Source organism: Phoenix dactylifera, chromosome 12 (assembly GCF_051530095.1).
Source record: "Phoenix dactylifera cultivar Ajwa chromosome 12, Ajwa_hap1_PhDact_Kaust_v1.1, whole genome shotgun sequence".
Taxonomy (NCBI): domain Eukaryota; kingdom Viridiplantae; phylum Streptophyta; class Magnoliopsida; order Arecales; family Arecaceae; genus Phoenix; species Phoenix dactylifera.
The window spans coordinates 16,454,621-16,474,797 of NC_143201.1; the positions used below are offsets into that span (position 1 = coordinate 16,454,621).

General features: G+C 38.0%; 1 protein-coding gene and 1 long non-coding RNA gene across 2 annotated transcripts; one reads left to right on the forward strand and one right to left on the reverse strand.

Annotated features, from left to right (window-relative positions):
- Nucleotides 1–13,410: 13,410 nt before the first annotated feature.
- LOC103715723 (F-box protein At1g67340-like) lies at nt 13,411–15,165 on the forward strand. Its single transcript, XM_008803462.6, has 3 exons — nt 13,411–13,790; nt 13,899–14,061; nt 14,147–15,165. Exons 1-3 carry the CDS (start codon nt 13,516–13,518, stop codon nt 14,879–14,881), a joined length of 1,173 nt encoding a protein of 390 aa, XP_008801684.3. The 5' UTR covers nt 13,411–13,515; the 3' UTR covers nt 14,882–15,165.
- A 765-nt stretch (nt 15,166–15,930) lies between these two features.
- On the reverse strand, nt 15,931–16,683 carry LOC148700457 (uncharacterized). Its single transcript, XR_015971997.2, has 3 exons — nt 16,642–16,683; nt 16,391–16,478; nt 15,931–16,239 (listed from the first exon to the last, which is right to left on the reverse strand). It is a non-coding gene; the product is annotated as an uncharacterized LOC148700457 (long non-coding RNA).
- Nucleotides 16,684–20,177: the final 3,494 nt, after the last annotated feature.

The window sequence follows — 20,177 nt, forward strand, 5'->3', positions numbered from 1 at the left end:
CACGTGGAATGAAGTAATTCATACGATCACACGTGAATTATTATGCCGATAAATAATAAAAAAAATTATACCACAGGAGACAGCAGTGGTGTGACGGTGCTTATCTTCCCCGTATTGCCTCGGCTTGATTGGCAGCTAGCTCTGAATGACGCATAGAAGACACTTCGGCTTGCAATATTATTTATTTTTCGAACGACATAAATGATCCGAAAGAAAACAAGCTCTCTTACGAGTCTCTAGTATGCCGGTCTATATAGTTGTGCTGGTTCTGAATCCAATCAATTATCATGGCCGAATCATCTTTAAAATAGATTATGTCCGCACGTAGAACTAATCTAGCATAAATGATATCTTTCCATACAGCTCTCAGCTCTGCAACAATAACAGGCTCATCGAAAATATGTCAACCTCCGGCTGCAACAAGTCTAAATTATGATATCTAATCATAAAGTCCACTCCTCTTCTATCTTCATCCTCAAAAATACTGTCATTAAAGTTTACTTTAAGAAAACTAGAAGATGGGAGTTTCTAAAAAACAAGAATGGTATTTTTTTCTTTTTAATTTTTTCTGGATGCACACACGCATGCATGGTACGAGTTGCCGATGTATTAAGAAGAAAAAAAATACGGCAGCTAGCCTTGTAAATTATGGCCAATGTACCACGTTGCTGGATTTGATGATTTAGCCACCAAGTATGTATTTGAGGCTCTCGTAAGCAGACCCTTGGTCCTGTGGCAGCATATTAACTTGGCTTGGGGTTTTAGAGATAAGTTTTATAATTAAATTTTGATTAATATTTAGGTCTTTCACCTATATATATATTCACTTTTTTTTATGACGGAAGAACTATTTTCTTCAACGAAGGAACAAGAATTTGGTAAATGAGCTATGTCAGTTTTTTTTTTTTTTTTTTTGGACAACCATGTTGGAACTACCATTGTTGTAATTTGAATCCTACATCTCTCTCGAATTGAGAAGGATAACAACCGGCTAAGTAAAGTTGTGCACACGCGAATTGCAACATCAGAGATTAGTTCATGGGAATCTTTCTTGTCGACTTCTTCATCAGAGAGTGGTTCAAATTCTTGCTTGCAAAAGGAGGTGCTTCTAAAATAAACTATATATATATATATATATATATATATATATATATATATATATATATATATATATATATATATATATATATATATATATATACATGGAAGAAAAAAAAATGCTAACGAACACTTGGCACATCACTGCTCGATTGACATGGAAGTTAATTGGTGTTTAAATGAGCGCACAGTAGTCAGGGTCTTGACTGACACAATTAACCTATCAGTGTACTGCATCAGTTTTTGATTGCCATGCCATTCCTGTAAACTGTTGATTGATCTGACGGATGATCAACAAAAATACTTGCAAGAAAAGCATGGTTTATCTTAATCGATGGATGGAGAGAGAGACAGAGAGAGAAAGAATATTTTTCCATAAAATGATTGCTATAGGAGGCCAATTACAATGACATTTTTCTTACTCATGCCCATGATCAGAGATCACGATCTCTCAACGAATTTGTTATTTGACTAAATTAAACTTCTTAATTAAGTAAACGACACACAGATATAATAAATATAGTAGCATGAGGTGCATTACTTGGTAAGCACTAGAATGACTTGTTAATTAAGTATCATTAGATTGAGCTTCTTGGCATGCAATTATAGTTCCCTCGTTTAGTTATCCTATGTAATTTTTTCTTAAAAAACCGTATCTAGTTGGGTATCAATTTTTAAGTTGATGTTGCAAAAGTTGCTCCACATGCCACTTATCACAAATTAAAGAGCAATTTATTATATCATTCTACAGTTCGTAGATTTTTGTTGAAGCCCTATGATTTCAGACTCAGTATGAAATGTTTTGATGCCACCATCTCTCTCAAAAATGACTTCTTATATCATTTTAAATGACCAATTAACCATCTAAAGATATAAGATGTGGGGTTCCAAGAGATTAAAAATCTTTATCCCGACGCACTTGCTAAGCATCTAGCATATGCAACCAACTTGGATTAATGTAAATTATAGAGCACGACCATAGGGAAATTAACATGTAACTAAAAGTTCCAATAATTTAGGACTAGATCACAAAAGAGTATATTAACATACTACTAAACGATGGAAAGTAAGAGACAGATAAGAAAAGAGCCCTAGATCTTGTCAAAGAAAAGCACTCATCCAATATAAAATTAGCATTGCATGGCATGTGAAGCTGGGATTGGGAGGATGAGGTGTGTAGGGTTGGAATTGCGTGGTAGTCGCAGGATGAGATTTTGTCTCATAGCGTAGAAGATTAGATGACAAGAGAAGGGTGTACTACTTCTCTTGTGAATGCACCAAAGCCATCCTATCATAGTAGGAAGAAGAGGGAAGCAAAATTGGAAGGACAGTGTTAAGAAATAAATAAATAGAATACTAATGAAATGTAGGTTTCCAGCATGACCTTTGATCCAATTACAATATAGCTATACATAAAACTTTCCTACAAAGTAAGGTGGGGAGCTAGCAAGCTCCCCTTCTTCCAAGCGAAGGCTCCAATATAGAGACTTCTTTTTATGAGAGATTAGGTCCATCAAGTTACGTAGGTCAACTTGAACCTCTTGTCTTTGTGCAGGTGTTTGACACTTAATAGAAAAGGTAATCATTAGTGGTGTCATTTCTTCAAGTTGGATTACTTCTTAGGTTTCTTCCATAGAATCTTTCCATGCAGTTACTGTGGTTCATGAGAAAGTTTGTTCGAATTTGCTCTCTAGTGCCGTGCCACCAACGATTTTTGTTGGTTCCAAACACCATTAACCTGAAACAGTATGTATCAACTATTATAACATCAGTCAAAACTTATGAACCTAAAAATAAGAAGAGGTTTTTAAAAAATTTTAACTAATATATTACCTCAGTGCTATGAAAGCTATCCTTTTTTCAGTAGTGCCTAACAATCGCACATGATAACATACTTAAATATTTTGGATTTTGATATTGTACTATAGACAGGCTTAGACTGTCTTTAAATGCAAACTTAATATATGATTTTGGCATAATCATATAGCATCAACAACGAAAGAACTAAGCATCCATTACTTACCTCATACCACATAAGTTGAAAGAGGTAATACAGAGCCTAACGATGTTCTATAACCATTGTTTAAAGTTGTAGTTAAGATGAGAGCTTGCCATGACTTGAGAAGTACCAATTCTTTTTTCCATGCTTTGAAAGCAAAACATTGAGCTCCAACGCATCATCAAACAACACTAGAGGCCGAAATCAAATAGACCCCATAAAACAATGATTTTGACGCATGGATTACCTATAGCAAGAATGAATGTCTATACTTTTGATACATGGACTACAGCTAACATGCATGATCGAAAAGATTTCACTAGCTGCAACTGCCTACACTCAGTTGTAAGATGTGTCTTGACGTAGGCATTGGCCTATCAAATATGCATGTCAGTGCAAAACATCTTCAATTTACAAAAGTTTGTCCATTCGAATTTCACTCGGTAGCTAATTAAGAAACCCTAGGTGTATTGATATACTTTATTTAGGTCTGAACCATAAGCAATGTACAATTGATAGACAACGGTGTTTGGTGTTAGTGACCATCTCTTTGCATAGTGTACATATGAGGACCCATGCAAAAATGTATTTAGTTCCATATCGGTTATTCACTGGATAAATTATGAATACTTATACAAAATTAAGAAACCAAAATAATATCTTCCGGCTAACTATTTTAGATAAGGTCATGAGTTATTATAAATGGTATCAGAGTGGACCTGCCGCATGACCATGTGAACTAAAAAACATCGCAATACAAAATTATTGAGACGGCCTACGAATTGATCGTAGTGTTTGTGATTGAATTTGAATGAATTTTGATTCTCAACTTAACAAAAATATATGTGTTTAGTCTCATATCGATTACTCGCTGAATAAATTTTAAATATTTATACAAAATTAAAAATTTAAATAATATTTTTTAGTTAATTATTTTAAATAAAATTTTGAGTTGTTATAATATATATATATATATATATATATATGGGTCCCTACCCTTACCAACTAACAACATGGAGTTTGGCAGCTGGTCGAATGTTTTCTGGATGTTGTTTAGTCTAAAGGGTACTTGTAAAACCTAAACATGGCGTCTCTCATCACGGGCGTCACGTCTCGGACACGGCCTTTTTGGTTTATTTTACGGCGACGTGACACCATGCCGGCACCTCCCAAGCACCCTCGCCATGACATCTCCTTGGATCCCCAAGTTTTCTATTCTCATTGGACCCCACCATCGACCTTATTATATCGTAAGTATGGTAATTGATCCTAAGCCACAAGTTAAAGAGATTTAAAAAAAAAAAAAGCAAGCCACCCATGCATCCATCCATCCCCCAACAAATAGGAGTAGGTCTTGTAAATCAAGTTTGGGTCCCAACTAATTCTTTTTTTTTTGGATCCCTTGTAAGCTGACCAACCAAATGTTGCTGTGCGTTTAATTTCTTATATACATGATTGATGGCATCTTAATCTTTCTTTTTGCAAATCTTAGTTATGCTAACTTGGAGGCTTGCAGTATAGTATTAGAGAATCAAATTTTGATCAGGTTATACTTGTCTGACCATAACTTCCATATACACATGCTGATTGTTAAAGGTTAGGAAAAATTTTGTCATATTGTTGTGATGAAATTTGCTTTGTTTTGTGATCAATAAAAATTTGGATTTTCATATAAATTTATTTGATAAATCTTAATAGGTGGATTATTCTTGTAATACAATTATTAGTAACAACTCCCTAGCTAGCTAGATGCTGCATGGAAAAATTCTTAAAAAATCTGTAGTCAAAGAAAAAAATTAGGAAAAGATGCTTAGTTTAGGAAAAGATGCTTACTTCAGGAAAGAAGTGCACCAACTAACCATTGGCGCATGAGGTCAATGTATATCCAACATACAATGCAATGAACTAATATAAATATTGTTGCAAAAATAATAGATGGAAAAAAGGAAGAACTTATCAGTTGATGCGTGATTTCACTGTCCTTAAGAATAGATCACGCCCCTCGGAGAATGAATCTCAGTGTAGCAGGTAATGGCGGCTTATCCTCCAGGATACAACAACTGGATCACTCCAAGCGTACACTTGCAGATGCAGTGACTCTATCGAACAGCCCAGTACTGCTCAGGAAGACAGAACAAAGAAGAAAGTATCCTCTCGACACAGAAAAGAGAGAGACTCTCGGGAACACATATAACAGAGAGACTCTCGGGAATACAAAAAAACAGAGAAGATAAGATTTTCTTATCGTATCTCATAGGGTTTAAAAAGAAAGGAAGAGGTGTTTTTAAAAGACACGGTATTTTACCAAGAGACAAAACAAAATAGTGCCCGGTTAAATGTTTCCGGATCGAATTCGCCAATTTTGCCTTGGATCTCCATTGGGCTCGTGCGCGCATGGGCTACTTACTTTCTTTGCTTCACCAAGTTGAAAGGTTGAATACTACATAAAGACCTTTTGACTTCTATCTTTTTCCAATGTGGGACTAAAGAAAGTACATCAGACAAAAGACAAAAGACAAAAGATAATGAAGGGTAGACTTGAAATTTTGGAATATTCCAACAAATATTTCAAATGCATTATTAATATTGGACAAGTGCCACAAGTCTTTACCAATCGCCAAATAGAAATATAAAATGAAGAAGAAAATGAAATGGTTCTTTTTTTTTTGGCACACTAGCTGCTCACAGCACAGCTAACAAAGTCAAGAAAAAGAAGGCAACTCAGCAGTAAAATGAAATAGCCACTCTAGCATACCGTTTATAAATGAAAGCACTGAAAATATTGAAGTATAATTAGGACTCAAAAGGATTGTGAGATTCTCACAAAAGCTTGAATATAATAATTCTTCTTTTATTTTTTTCTTTTCTTTATAACCATATCTTATTACTTGCTTAGGATGTTGCAATGCATGGACTAGTCTAGGAACCGTAGTAAATCTCATAACCTTGTGAATGTTATAAGAAAAATTATCTACATATAAGCTGACACAACAACAAATTTAGGACTAACTAGCTTTTACAAACAAGTAATTCTTGACACATTCAAAACTCATAGTAATTCTGCTGAACAATAAAAATATAGTTGTAGTAAAGTAAATTTCTATTGGAATAGTATAATGTGCATGATAAGGGGGGAAAATTAATGGGCATTGATGCACGCACATGTGGATGATGTTCTTAACTTCAATAGAAAGATTTTAAGATGAGATCTATTTTCTCATTATAATGATCTTTAAGAGGACAATGATGAAACTTAGATTTTACAGTTAGGCCTCGCAAGCATGGAAGAGATATATGGACCCATCACCTTTATCTCTACATTAATTCCAGGGGACAAAAAAAAAAAAAGTAAAGCTGGTGCTGTAAAGATAATGGTATCATTCAGTGAGGACCCATTTGTAAGATTTAATGGAATCCAAAACATTGCATGAATTACGTTCTATATTACGTCATGTCACATTTCTGTATAAATGTTTACATTACATATATATATCCATTGCTTATTTTATTTTTTATATATTATGTTATATTAATTTTTTTACATATATATATATATAATATCCGTACCATTTAATGTTGTTAAAGAATAAACGGCTTAAAATTAAAATAACTGAAATATCCTTATGGGTAGATATGCAAAACAAAATTATAATGATATACAAGCAAACAACAACTTAACGAGAGTATTCATGCAATTTTTTATATTTAAAAGAGTACACATTCAAAAAATTTATTAAAAAAAATTAAAACTTGATTAAAATTTGTCAAGTCATATATGATTTAGTTGGATCTATAAGTCAAAAAAAATCGAGTCATACTATCAATTTTTATTTTTAAAATCTTGACTTGGTCAATTTGGAATATTAGGCGATCGTTATGGTAATGCTATTCTCTATTTGATTGTGATATAATTATCATTATTGAATCTATGGCATCTACATAGTCTTCATTATTTTTAAAAAATTAAAGTATATCAAATTTAAATTAATTATAAATGCTTAGATTAGTAAAATATTTTTTAGAGATTTGTGAATATTGAGTTATTATTTATTTTTGAGGCAAGAATTTCGTAAAAGCAACATGATTTATTTTATAAGAGTTAATATTAACATGATTTAATCTTTTTTGTTATCTTTTTTTATTAATGAATTATCTTTACTGCATTTTGATCATTTTTTATTATTTTTTAAGTGTCTACCCTTCTAAATATGCGTAATTGCATGAATATCCTCACAAAATTGTTATTTGCATGTATATCTATATAAAGTTTTTATTTTGCATGTCTATCTGTAAGAATATTTCAGTCATTTTAATTTTAACTTGTTTATTTTTAACATTGTTAGATAGTATGGGTACATATATAAAAAAGAAAGTAAAAGAATGATATACATGCAAAATAATTATTTTATAAAGGTATACATGCAAATAGCAATTTTACGAGGATATTTATACAATTTTATATATTTTGAATTGTATATATGCAAAAAAAACCCTACTTTTTTTGTCCTTTTCTATCTATTATTTAAATTTGGTCATGGAAAACTTATCTTGATTCGTATAATTATTTTAAAATCCAAACTTTCGAATGTGATCTCTAATAATTGTATATTATAATTAGGGCGGTGGAGAATGAGCTGTGTTATGCCCATAATTTTTTTTTAATGAGAATAGATATATGGTTTCCCTATGAATTCATTTCATGAGATAGAAAATGAATACAAAATTTGTAAGCTTGTATTTCAAGAGACTACCAGAGAAAAAAAAAATCAAAATACAACAAATTCGAAAGCTTTTCAGAGGAAAAAGTTTAGTGCCATTCAAACCAGAGAAGTTTAGAATGGAAGTTTCTGCTATTTTTTTGTAACTAGATCTACAACCAAGTTGCCATAGCTAATAGAGTCCAACCTCTCTTGGAGTAGAAAGTTCGATGAGAATGTCTACGAAGAACAAATTTCATGAGGAAAATCTTGGACACTATCATGCTCATAATATTTAAAATTTAGGCAAAAATATTCTTTTGGACACACTTCAATGATAGTATGTCTAATAACGGTAGCAGAGAAAAAGCCGATTTTGTGATCCAAGGTCTCACCTATGCTACCTTTGATATCTCATTTCTAGGGCGGAACTGAGAGCGGCCTAGGCAGGCATCACCTATGCTAAGCGGATCCTGAGGGCTAACAGCATTGCAGTTAAGGATGACTTAGCCACGATGGTTGGTTGGATCCAAGGCTACAATGGGGCAGCGGATTCTCACCACCTCTTGTATAATATTAGGAGTTTGAGGGAATGTTTGGAGTTTGAGGGAATGGACTTCCTTTGTAGCCAAGCGCATCAACCGCATCTACCGTAAAACGAATTGAGAGTCAGATTGGGTCGCTACTGTTGGAAATTGTATCCTAAATGTCAATCGTCAGCATGTTGATGATTGAATTTTGTAAATGAATTGACAAATCAATAAAGTATTTTTTGGCATTATTCATCATTTTACATCTTCAAATGAACTCTTATATGATGAAGTCCTTAGGACTTATTAATGATAAAGGAGGATTTATCTTCGAGTCCTTAAACTAGTTCGCGACCAAATGATATGTTGTTACAAGGACGACAGCATTATCGAGATTAGGTCGTTGTGTGACATTTACATTGGTTGTCCTCTTAGAGTGGGGAGACACTGGTATGCCACACAGGTAAAGTGTAGGAGTACATTTCACTGAACGTGACCAATTCCAGAACGTTCTACTGTCAAGAGATATTCCGAGTGGATATGGGTATAAGTTTGGCCCTCTGACCTGAGACCGCAACCTGTGACTAGCAAGCAACTCATTATACTTTGGTACCGGACTACCTGGATTTCTAATTCAGTGATGGAAGGTTACTGGGTGCAGTCAACTACTTGCGTAGTCAGTTGTGAGTCGAGATGGAATTGACCCCTCCTGAAAACAGGAGATAATATCTTGTGATTAATTTAGCAAAACCTTGGCCAGGATAATCCCAGTGAGGAGTCACGAAATATCTAAAGTTAATCACATAATGGATGTACTAATTATAGGGTTGACAGTGAGCTCTAAGTCATCCTGGCATTAGGAGTCAAAGGGATTGAATTATACAGTAACCATAGTTCAGGGTTCCAGAATATTTGCTTCGCATATATTTGGCCTATCCGGACGTTGGGTACCATTGCTAGATGGTCACATCGATTAGTGTAGAAAGTCTTTCGTATACTACCGGCTTAGGTTCGAACCTATGAGGTCACACGCATAGAAGTTTCTAGGTTGATCAAATGGCTGATTGATAATTAAGAATCATTCAGAGATAATTTGGTCAATTCGATTGACAAATTATCCCAAGCAAAAGTTGCATTAAAATAATTATTAAATTATTGGAGGACTAATTAGCAACTAGATTGCTAATGAACTCAATTTGATTGAGTAATTGGGCTTAGGTTGAGCCAAACTGAATAGGATTCAATTTGGGCTGCATCAGGGTTTGACCTAATTGGATTGTATTCAACCCAAGTAGATTGAGCTTGACCCAATTGATGGGACTTGACCCAATTGGATTGGGCTTGATCCAAATCAATTAGAAAACCTTATTTGATGAGGATTATGAGTCCAAATAATAAGAATTGGATAAGGAGAAGAATTTCTAAATTTTAGGAACCCATCCTTATCTTCTTGGAGAAGAATGACACCTTAATTTATCCCCAATATTTTATATGCCTATCCTCTTTATTTTTGGCCAAAAATTGGCGTGAGAAGAGAGGAGGTGTGGGGCTATATTTTCTATAAAAATGGCGTCTTAAATCTTTCTAGAAAGATTTAGATGAATTTCCTAATTTGTAGGGATTGCATGGTGCATGAAATAGGGTGGTCTGCGGCTAAATTTTGAATGCATGAATTTCTATCTTTTAGGGATCCAAAATGAACAAAATTTGGATCTGTTTATCTCCTCTTAGCTGCCAAACCACCAAAATTTTTTGAGAATTTTATCAGCCAAATTATTTGGCTAAATTAGGTGTGAGGCGTGGGGTGGTCTTTTGGCTATAAAAGACCCCTCATACCTTGGGTTCAAGATATACCATATTTAGAGGTTTCAAAAAATTCTAAAAAAATTCTCTGAGGGCCTCCATCCCTTCTTCTCCTTCTTTCTCACGTTCATCCTCCATCTCCTTAAAGAATAATCAAAGGTTGAGTGTTTAGAAGGAGAAAGCTTCAGCCATTACAACGTTCCTGCGCAAGCTAGCACTCCCGCGGAAGACGATCTATCTTGGGCTTCGCGTGTACTTCTCATAGAGGCCATTCATGTGCGTGGCTGCGAAGTCAAGAATTAGATCTACAAGTTTCTTCTATCATAAAAGGTATTAATCCTACATCAATATTTTATTTTGGAGTCAGGGTCTAGGTCTGATTCCCCGAAGTTTTTACCCTCCTTTGGGGCTCCTCGCGGAGTTATCTCCAGAATCCATTCGATGGATATTCGGAGATTAATCAGAATAGAGTGTTTACCTTTCAGATCTAATAGTTAATTATGCATGAATATTTTAGCATAATTGTTTAAATGATTCCGGCATAATCCTATGTGTTCTTAAGGTGCTGATTTCTAGATTTGATCTTGTAAGCATGCATGAATTAAATTATTTGATTCGGTTTTTCCGCTGCATTTTAAAACTTAAAAAGAACTATGTATGGCTTGATCCTCCTTATGAAGGGATACGTAGGCAACCCGATCAGGTTCGGCCATGGTTTTTAAAAAAAATGAAAAAATTCAACATGTTTAATATTGAAGAACCTAGGATTCACTAACAGTGGTATCAGAGCAAATGTCCAAGAGTTGTGACCGATCTCCGGAAACTCTCATGCGTGATCGTGTGTCAAAGCGTGGCTCTCTATTCGGAGGCATATAGAGATGCGTGCTCTGATAAGTATATATGGGTGTCACCCTATTTTTAATAAGATCGAACCCATGTAGGAGTAGAGACTCCCCCTATCAGCTACTTATGTAGCGGAGCATTCGGAAGAGTTTTTGTAAACCACTATGTCAGCTACCCCAATCGCACTTCATAACATTTTATTTTCTAATTTTATTGGATGCATTCATACTAGGTTTGTATGATCTATCTACCTTATCAAAAAAAATAAAATAATATTATACCAATCATAATTCTTCTCATTTCATATATAGAGAAAATGAAAAACAAGGGTTATGCATCTCTATTGTAGAGACCATAATTATCACTTTCCTAATATTGATGTTTTAAACCTTTGATCAACTAGCTATCTGAGAGCAAAAGCTTGAGGAAAATCGAGCTTGGGAATGAGATAATAGGCAAGAATAATGCATTATAAACCTAAATCAAACAAGGATGTGCTTGTTGGTATCCTATAAGTTAAATTATGCCTTGTTGCCTAAAATAATTGCAAAATTATGGTTACATGGCTTTAAAATATTATTGGATCCTGCTCAAATATGGTATGGGGTTGAATACATGTCTAATGGATAATTTTGTATTCCTGGATGTTTTGAGGCAAGTTCTTTTCACTCCTTAGAGACATTATCTAGTAACTAGGTTATCAAAATAAGTATAGAAAATATCATTTTCTATTTTTTATAACTCAATAGCTATTAAATGGAAAGTCAATATTAATTTATACATATCCTATATATAAGACATGCATGAATTATCCTCTTGATCACTTCTAAGGTGCTAGAAATTATATCTTAAAAATAAAAAGTACAAACACTCACATATGAAATTACAAACCTAAAGAAGTAGGTTATTACTTTATATTCCTATTTTGATTTGAAGGCTGCATGTTTAACCTAAAGAAGTTATTACTTACACACATTAATTTATACATATAATGCTTATCGTTGGGGTTTGTTTGCCATTTAACGTTTTTTTATCACTTGTGACATATAATGCTCATCGCATATTGTTGTATTTAAAATTATCTCAGTATTATTGCCAAGCTAAAACGGTGTCTTGGCTAACTTTACGGAACATATGAAACTTCTATTTTCTTGCCACCATATATTTGAAACCGATCATGGAGAGAAACCAAGTTGTCTCCATTTAGATAGCACACGTCCATGCAAGCTCATGTTTTCAATCTTTACAAGAAAAATTATATCTCAGTATTATTGCCAAGCTAAAACGGTATCTTGGTTAATTTTACAGAACATATAAAACTTCTTATCTTTTTTCCACTATATACTCGAAACCGTTCATGGAGAGAAACCAAGTTGTCTCCATTTAGATATGCACACGTCCATACAAGCTCATATTTTCAATCATTACGAGAGAAATTATCTCAGTATTATTGCCAAGCTAAAACGGTGTCTTGGCTAACTTTACACAACATATAAAACTTCTATCTTTTTGCTACTATATACTCGAAACCGTTCATGGAGAGAAACCAAGTTGTTTCCATTTAGATGTGCACAAGTCCATGCAAGCTCATATTTTCAATCTTTACCACAGAACTTGCGAGCTTGACGAAACCATTTAGATTCCACATATCTTGACCTAGTTTATATTGCAAACTGGTGTGGTTGAAACGGTTCATGGTTGGGCACCATGAGGTGACGTGGTTGTATCTAATGTCAGTCACCTAACCCTCACCAAAAGAAATTTCTCATCCTAAGATGCGTTCTGAGCCGTTGAATCCAGATCTTAGCTGGGGTGCCACCGTGCCAGTGATCCCCGGATCTCGTGTTGGAAACCACCTGCCTGGGTTAGAAAACTTTGACCATTCCTTCGGGTTGAGCTGGATCCAGACCGTAGATCTCTATCTGAGTTCGTTAGGGCCCTTCGGCCCCAGCCGCCGTCTAAAATAACGGAATCCCGTTGACCAAATGACTACGAGATAACGTTTGTTAGCCGTCCGTCTCAAGACTCTCAACGGCCACTCCGATCTAGTTCCCCTTGCGGAACGAGAAACGATCGCGGGAAACGGAGAGAGCGCGCTCCCAAATAAAGGGAAAAATAGTAACTAATAATATTTCTCAAATAATAAAAATAAAAAAGTTAGCGATCGTGTCTCGGCTTTGTCGACCATCCATTTCGAGCGCCCGCATTAATATTTCTATGACCGTTGGAGTATGTTTTAATGGCTGAAGCGTACGCATAGATAATTTATGCGGGATACAGTTTGATTGCGGGCGAAGGAAGGGGAGCCGGTTGTGTCAACGGGATTTGACCGGCGGGCGGGATCGTAAATACTGGCAGCAGCGCGGTGGCGAAATGGTAAAATGGCGAGCAGAGTCTCTGTCGGTGTTCGTATAAATAGCGTTCGGGTCTTCTCGCCCGTCAGACGCTGGGCCTCTGATCTCTCTTTCTTCTTCTTCTTCATTTCTCCGGCGACGGCTAGCGAGTGGGAGTGAGAGAGAGAGGGGGGGGAGGGGGAGAGAGAGCGATGCAAACGAGGAGCGGGTTGCGATACCCGAAGCCCCACTCGGTGGTGAATGGTTGGGAGGGAAGGAAGGAGAGGGAGAGAAAGCGGCGGAGAGGCCAATCGAGGGAAGATTTCTCCGGGAAGCGGCGGCGCAGCTCGTCGCCCGCGGCGGAGGGAAGTGGTGATCAGAAACCGGACTTATTTGATGGCTTGCCGGACGATATCGTTGTCTGTATCCTTTGCAAGCTCGGCTCTTCCGCTGCTTGCCCTTTCAACCTAATCAGCATCCTCTTAACGTACTACTCCTTCTTTCAATCCTAGGTTTTGACGTATTCGGTTCGATTTCGTGGTTTTTCCTTCGCATTCGGGGTAAAAACCTGATCCTTTTGTGGTTTGGGGGACAGGTGTAAGAGATTGAACGGACTAGGGCTGCATCCCCTGGTTCTTTCGAAGGCGTCGGCGAAATCGCTCGCCGTCCGGGCGAAGAACTGGTCGGAATCCGCCCACGGCTTCTTGAAGAAGTGCGCCGATGCCGGAAATCTAGAAGCTTGTTATATCCTCGGCATGGTAGGTTGAGATTCCCCTATTTTTTTCTCAGTCTCTGGTGCTATTTTTCTTGGAATGGAGGGATTAAAGGTGCGATTTTGGGCAGATCCGATTCTACTGCCTCCAGAACAGGGGGAGCGGGGCGGCGTTGATGGCGCGCGCGGCGATAGGATCGCACGCGGCGGCGCTCTACTCGCTGGCTGTGATCCAGTTTAACGGCAGCGGGGGGTCGAAGAACGACAAGGACCTCCGGGCCGGCGTCGCTCTATGCACTCGCGCTGCCTTCCTCGGCCACGTAGATGCCCTCCGTGAGCTGGGCCACTGCCTCCAGGACGGCTACGGCGTTCGCCGGAACGTCGCCGAGGGCCGCCGCTTCCTCGTCCAGGCCAACGCCCGGGAGCTCGCCGCGGTCCTCTCCTCCGCCCGCTGGCCTCCGGCAGAGGCGGCGGTGCCGACGGGGTGCTGCCCGCTGCTGAGCGACTTCGGGTGGAGCGTGCCGGCGCCGGAGCCGCACCCGGCGAACCGGTTTCTGGTGGAGTGGTTTGGGGCGCAGGGAGGCGGGGCGGGGGAGGGGCTGAGGCTGTGCTCGCACGGAGAGTGCGGGCGGCCGGAGACGCGGCGGCACGAGTTCCGGCGGTGCTCCGTGTGCGGGACGGTGAACTACTGCTCCCGGGCGTGCCAGGCGCTCGACTGGAAGCTCGCTCACAAGGCCATGTGCGCTCCCATGGACCGCTGGCTCCTCGACGGCGGCGCCGCAGCGGTCGAGGTCGCGGCCGCCGGAGAGTACGGCGCCGCCGTCCCGGCGGCGGCCGTTGGTGGTGACGGCGGCGGTATGGAATGAGAGAGGTTAGGATTCTAGAGGGGTCTTTTGTTATTTTCCTCTCTCTGGGTTGTACAGTAGGATAAAAAAGAAAGCGAGGACGGCTGCTGTCCTCTATATTTATTTCTCTCTTTTCTAATTTACTTTTTAGAGTCTCATTTTAGATGGCGGCATGTAGCCTCTTTTTCTTTTTTTTCTTTTTTTTTGCTGAAACGGCATGTAGCCTCTTTTGAGGCAAAAGTTATTCGGCTGTTCTTAATTTTGATCTAATTTATGGGGAAAAAAGTTGGCTCTTTTTTTGGTCACCGGTGGATTTAGAATGGATGGTTCTGAGGCATTTTATAATTTATTCGCATATTTTATCAATTAAAAAGAGAGAAATTCTAGTATTTTAAGAGCAATAAATTTCTATACCAAGTTACCAACTAAATATTTCATTGGTTGCATAAAACTATGCAAAGCGTCCGTTAGGTTCTTGAGTGGTTGAGGAGAAATATTTGTGTTGTGTGCATTCGATCCTTTCACAGGCAAACAGGAAAAGGTTTAACCTAGTTGAAAATAGCTCGGCGCTTGTGCCACAAATTAGGTTTTTGAATAACTATGGTTTGACACTCAAGTAGGTTGGATGGAGATTATTTGACATTTAGGTTAAATTAAACCCAAGATATTCATGGGCCCAGCAAAATTATGAATAATGCATTAATGCTACTCTCTATTTCTCCTATGATAATGTTGCTTATAAGAATGCTTTTCTTAACATGCATTACTTAGGTGCTGACTCAACCCTTCATCCTTCTAAAATATATTAGACACCTTGTTTGGGAACCTTTTACTCAAAATAAGTCGATCATCTCAAATGGCGTTTCCTCACATTTATTTTCATTTCATTCAACTCGATGTCATCATATCTTAAAGGCAATCTTGTATTCATGGGAAAGATATCATGTTATGCTTTAATCTTATTTTTCAGCCAAGAGTATTTTCTCTTTCTAGAAAATTTTTATTTTTATTTTTATTTTTTTGGTACAACAGCACCTCACATACGACGAATGTGAATGCAGCCAACAAAATCAGAAAAAAGAAACTGGCACAAAGCAAAAGGAGCGAATAGATGATTCTCCCTTATGAACCCTCCAAAGTGATGAATTGCAAAGAAGATAACCAAGTCTACAGATGCCGTGAAGCAAATCCGCTAGCACTGCTCCAATTGCCATAAATCTACCCGATCACCGTAACTGAATATTTCTCGAAGAGAATACGGCCGGCACCCAAAACGAGCCTCGCATAGGCGATGCCCTTCCATATGGCTCTGAGCTCAGTGTTGATAACAGTGGTATCAAAAATCCGCCTCAGCCACCATCAGTTTAGCATCCTGATTTCTGATAACAAATCATGTTAGGCGGCAAGCAAAGCCCTTATTTTCAAGAGGCCCTTTCGTCATGCAAGTTGGAAGTGAAAAATAACAAAACAAAGTTGGAGTAAAGAAGTCCATATAAAAAGATGGAGGAGGGCAAGAGAAACGTGACGAACCTTCACGGCTATCACTTTTTTTCGCGGAACTTTCTCGATAGGAAGTGGGCTTCCCTAAACTGCCTTTGCGTTGGGGTTAAGTTGATGGCTGGAGAGCAGACAAATTATTCAATAAAGAAAGACATATAATAATACTTACTAACAGTAACACTTGCATCACTCAACTCATATAATAATACATACATAGATGATTCCATTTTCCTCATAAGATAACAAAAAAGGAGGGAGACAGTGAGTAGTGAGGGGAGTACCAGGAATCCAAAGCTCCAATAGATCAAAAACTATTACTTCCACGATCGACCAATCTGTTTGTAGTTGATGGTCAAAAAGAAAAATAAAAATAATTAAAAAGAGGGGGAGAAAAAAAAAAGGCTGAGATTTGGTACTCACGGTATCAAAAGCCAACACAACTTCTTCTCCTGCTTCTCCTCCTTATCCTGATCTAGCCTCCACCCAGCAAGTGGACTTCCGATGCGCACTAGCAACAGAGGCTAAGGTGAACTTACCTGCGGGTGATGGGATGTGGGGGTGACGGTAAGGCCAGATTCGATCCCACCCACCTCCAACGGTCTCCTAATTTGTTGATATTTTTAGATGGTCGGTGACGGTACACGGTGGCACGTGTAGGGCCACTAATGTTAATGGAAATTTGAATACATTGGCAGGGTCTGAACTAGTGCGTGGAAATTTGAATACATTGGCATGGTCTCAACTAGTGCGAGTAATAGTGCGAGGATGGTGGCTAGACCTAGAGGTGCACTTGGCTCGAAACATTTTTGTAGTTCAAATTTATTGATGGATTATAAGATGCAAGAGCAAGACAAAGGTGAAAAAAAAGTAGAGAGAAAAATAAATTTTATTAAAAACTTCTAATAGAAGAAAAAAGAGTAGAGTGCTTGATTCTTTTTGATCAGATGGATTATATATGTTTCGCATGAATATATATAATAAAGTCAAAAAACAAAATATCACAGGAACAACTCATATATCGGTCTAAAGCATCCCTCCGGTTGCTCCACCACAAATGAGGAACTCAATCTGCAGCACTGTTCGCCTCACGATAGATATGTCTGACCATAAAGAAAACACACTCTCTTAAACTCCTCTATATATTATGCAAGAGTAGATAAGCAGCTTCATTATCCGTCTGACTCTAGATTCACCCAATCAACGTCAATGAAGTATCCTCAATGCCAATAAGGCCAGCCCTCAAAATCTATCTCGCGTAGGTAATATCTACCGAGACTGTCCTCGGCTCCACTCATGGAGCCGAGCCGAGACATTAAAAATTGGCATTCTATCTGCTGCAATCAATCTAGAGCCTAAATCACGAATCCAGCTCTATCTCCATTGCTGTTGTTCGTCATAATTGATTTTGAGGAAATTTAAAGATGAGGGCTTCTAGATGGTGTAAACTAATCGAATTGCTGTAGGAGTGAAATAAAAATTTTGGATCGCTGAAGAGCATAAAAGAAATCCCAGGTGCTTGGCTGGTCATTAAAATATACCACACAACTGGTAGCTGAGAACGGTTCATTCGAAGGAGCAACTGATATGGCTCACGATGACTCTCTCTCTCCTCTTTTTTTCTTTTTTTTGGAAGGACGAGTCTCTCTTCAAAAGCGGACCCCCGCTGTACCTAAAATAATTTGGTATCCAAACCAGCTGTTATTATGTCACTCCAAGACAAATTATGACACTCGCTATTGTACCAACAGTGATAGGACCCTGTGTTGGAAGTATGCTCCCACTAGCCACAAAAAGGCAAAATTCCTATTCTACCTGGGATACTGTTGGGATGACCAACTTGGATAACTTTTAGAGTAATTAACTAGGAGCTCGTTTGGTTCGCAGGAAGTATTTTTCCTCCTAAGAATATGATTTTTGGAAATCAGATTCCTAGGAAGAGGATACCTAGAAAAGTACTTTTGGTATGTTTGGTTAACCATGGGAAAGTGACAAATTTTCAAAGTGCTTATGTTTGGTTGACCATCCACTTTTCTAGGAAAGTTATGTATAATTCCTATTATGCCCTTAATAAAAATTAGGTCTTTAATGCCTCTTTAAAGCTTCTTTAATGCTGAAGGGTCTTTTTGGGAAAAAAATAAAAAAAGAGTGATTCCCACTTCATGGGAAAGTAACTTTCCCATGTTTCTCATGGGAAAGACTTTCCCATGAAATGTGGGAATCATATTCTCATGAGAATACAACTTTTCCATCTCTCTCCTTTGAAAACTCCAACCAAACAAGAGGCATTTCATTACTTTCCCGTTGACCACACTTTCTCCCCTCATTTTCCTGCGAACCAAACGAGCCCTAGAGGTAAAACCCTAGCGAGCACTTATCTCCAACATGAAAAGGCACGAACTACACGCTCACATGAAAAGGACTTACACTAAGTACGAGACAAATCTGCTGCTACGAATTAAGGCTGCAAATAGATTGGGTTGACCCGTGTGATCCGACCTAATCCGACCCAACCATTTGGATCCGACTCCACCCCATTTTAAAAGAACCATAAGATTGGGTCAGATTCTAAAATTGGACCCAATCCATTTTTCAATCAGGTCAGAGTTTACTGAATTTAGACCCGATGCAATCCGACCTATTTGAATTTTGATTGTTAATAACTTATTACTACTTGTTAACAATATCAATATAATATTACTTTGCCGCTACTTGCACCAAAGGGTCTTGAGGTATGAGCAATGAATGGACGTGCGCAACTATATCATTTTGCTTTTATTCCTGACCGAATTTTATCCAGAACAGAACCCATTGATACATTGCAAAATAACGGTTTAACCCTTTTAATAGGTCACCAACAAAAGAAAAATATATACGAGGTTGGTTCGAAGGTAACCAATTTTGGAATAGTTGCGTACAATAATTTGATACGGCAGGAATAGGTCTATCCTTGAGGAAGATCTTAGCTTTCTTAGATGTCATAGACCACCCTTACTCAAGGATATTTGGGTGATGGTTAGGGATGGAGGAGCCTTTTAGGCTAGGCATATATTTAGAGAGGTTAATGGCGTTGCAGATTAGGTGGCTGCCTACGTGACCAACCACTTCGGAAGTACCATGTGGGCCGGGGAAGAGGAGTTGCCCTAGGCACTCCGCGATCTTTTATTTTCTGACTTTATTGGGTGTATTCGTACACGTACTGCATGAAATACTTGTTTTAGCACAAAAAAAAAAACAAAGAGAAACAAGGGAGGTGATCTAACTCTGCGGTCATTAAGGAATAGTTGGGTACTTTTGCGGTGGTCTGCGGCCAGGAATTTGAAAAGAGGGCAACTAGTTGAGTTTGTTCTGATTAAGCTTGAAACGTCACTGGTCCCTTGAGTTTGAATTGCCAACTTTCCATGCCAATATTGTATAGTCAATGCCTAGACAACCAGGACGTATAGAATGTCTGAGTTAATGTTGAACTGCCAACTTCCAATGCCAATATTGTTTATTCTATTGTATATAGTTTATTTTTTTACTTTGTAATTCCTGCAATGGCTTCCAATGTTCTGACCCAAACTGAATCCCACTTTTTTGGGTTGGGACTGGATTATATATGGACCCAACCCGAATGACCTATTGGGTTAAAATTTTTAGCAATAGACCCGACCCGCCTTGACCCAATTTTCTATTAGATTGGGTCTGGGTCCAACATTAGGACCTGAACAAAGATTGGGTTAGGTCGGGGTCACTAATGACCCGGTCCGATCTGATTCATTTGCACCCCTACTTTTAATAGCTAAAAAAGACAAAATTCCTATTCTACCTCGGGTAG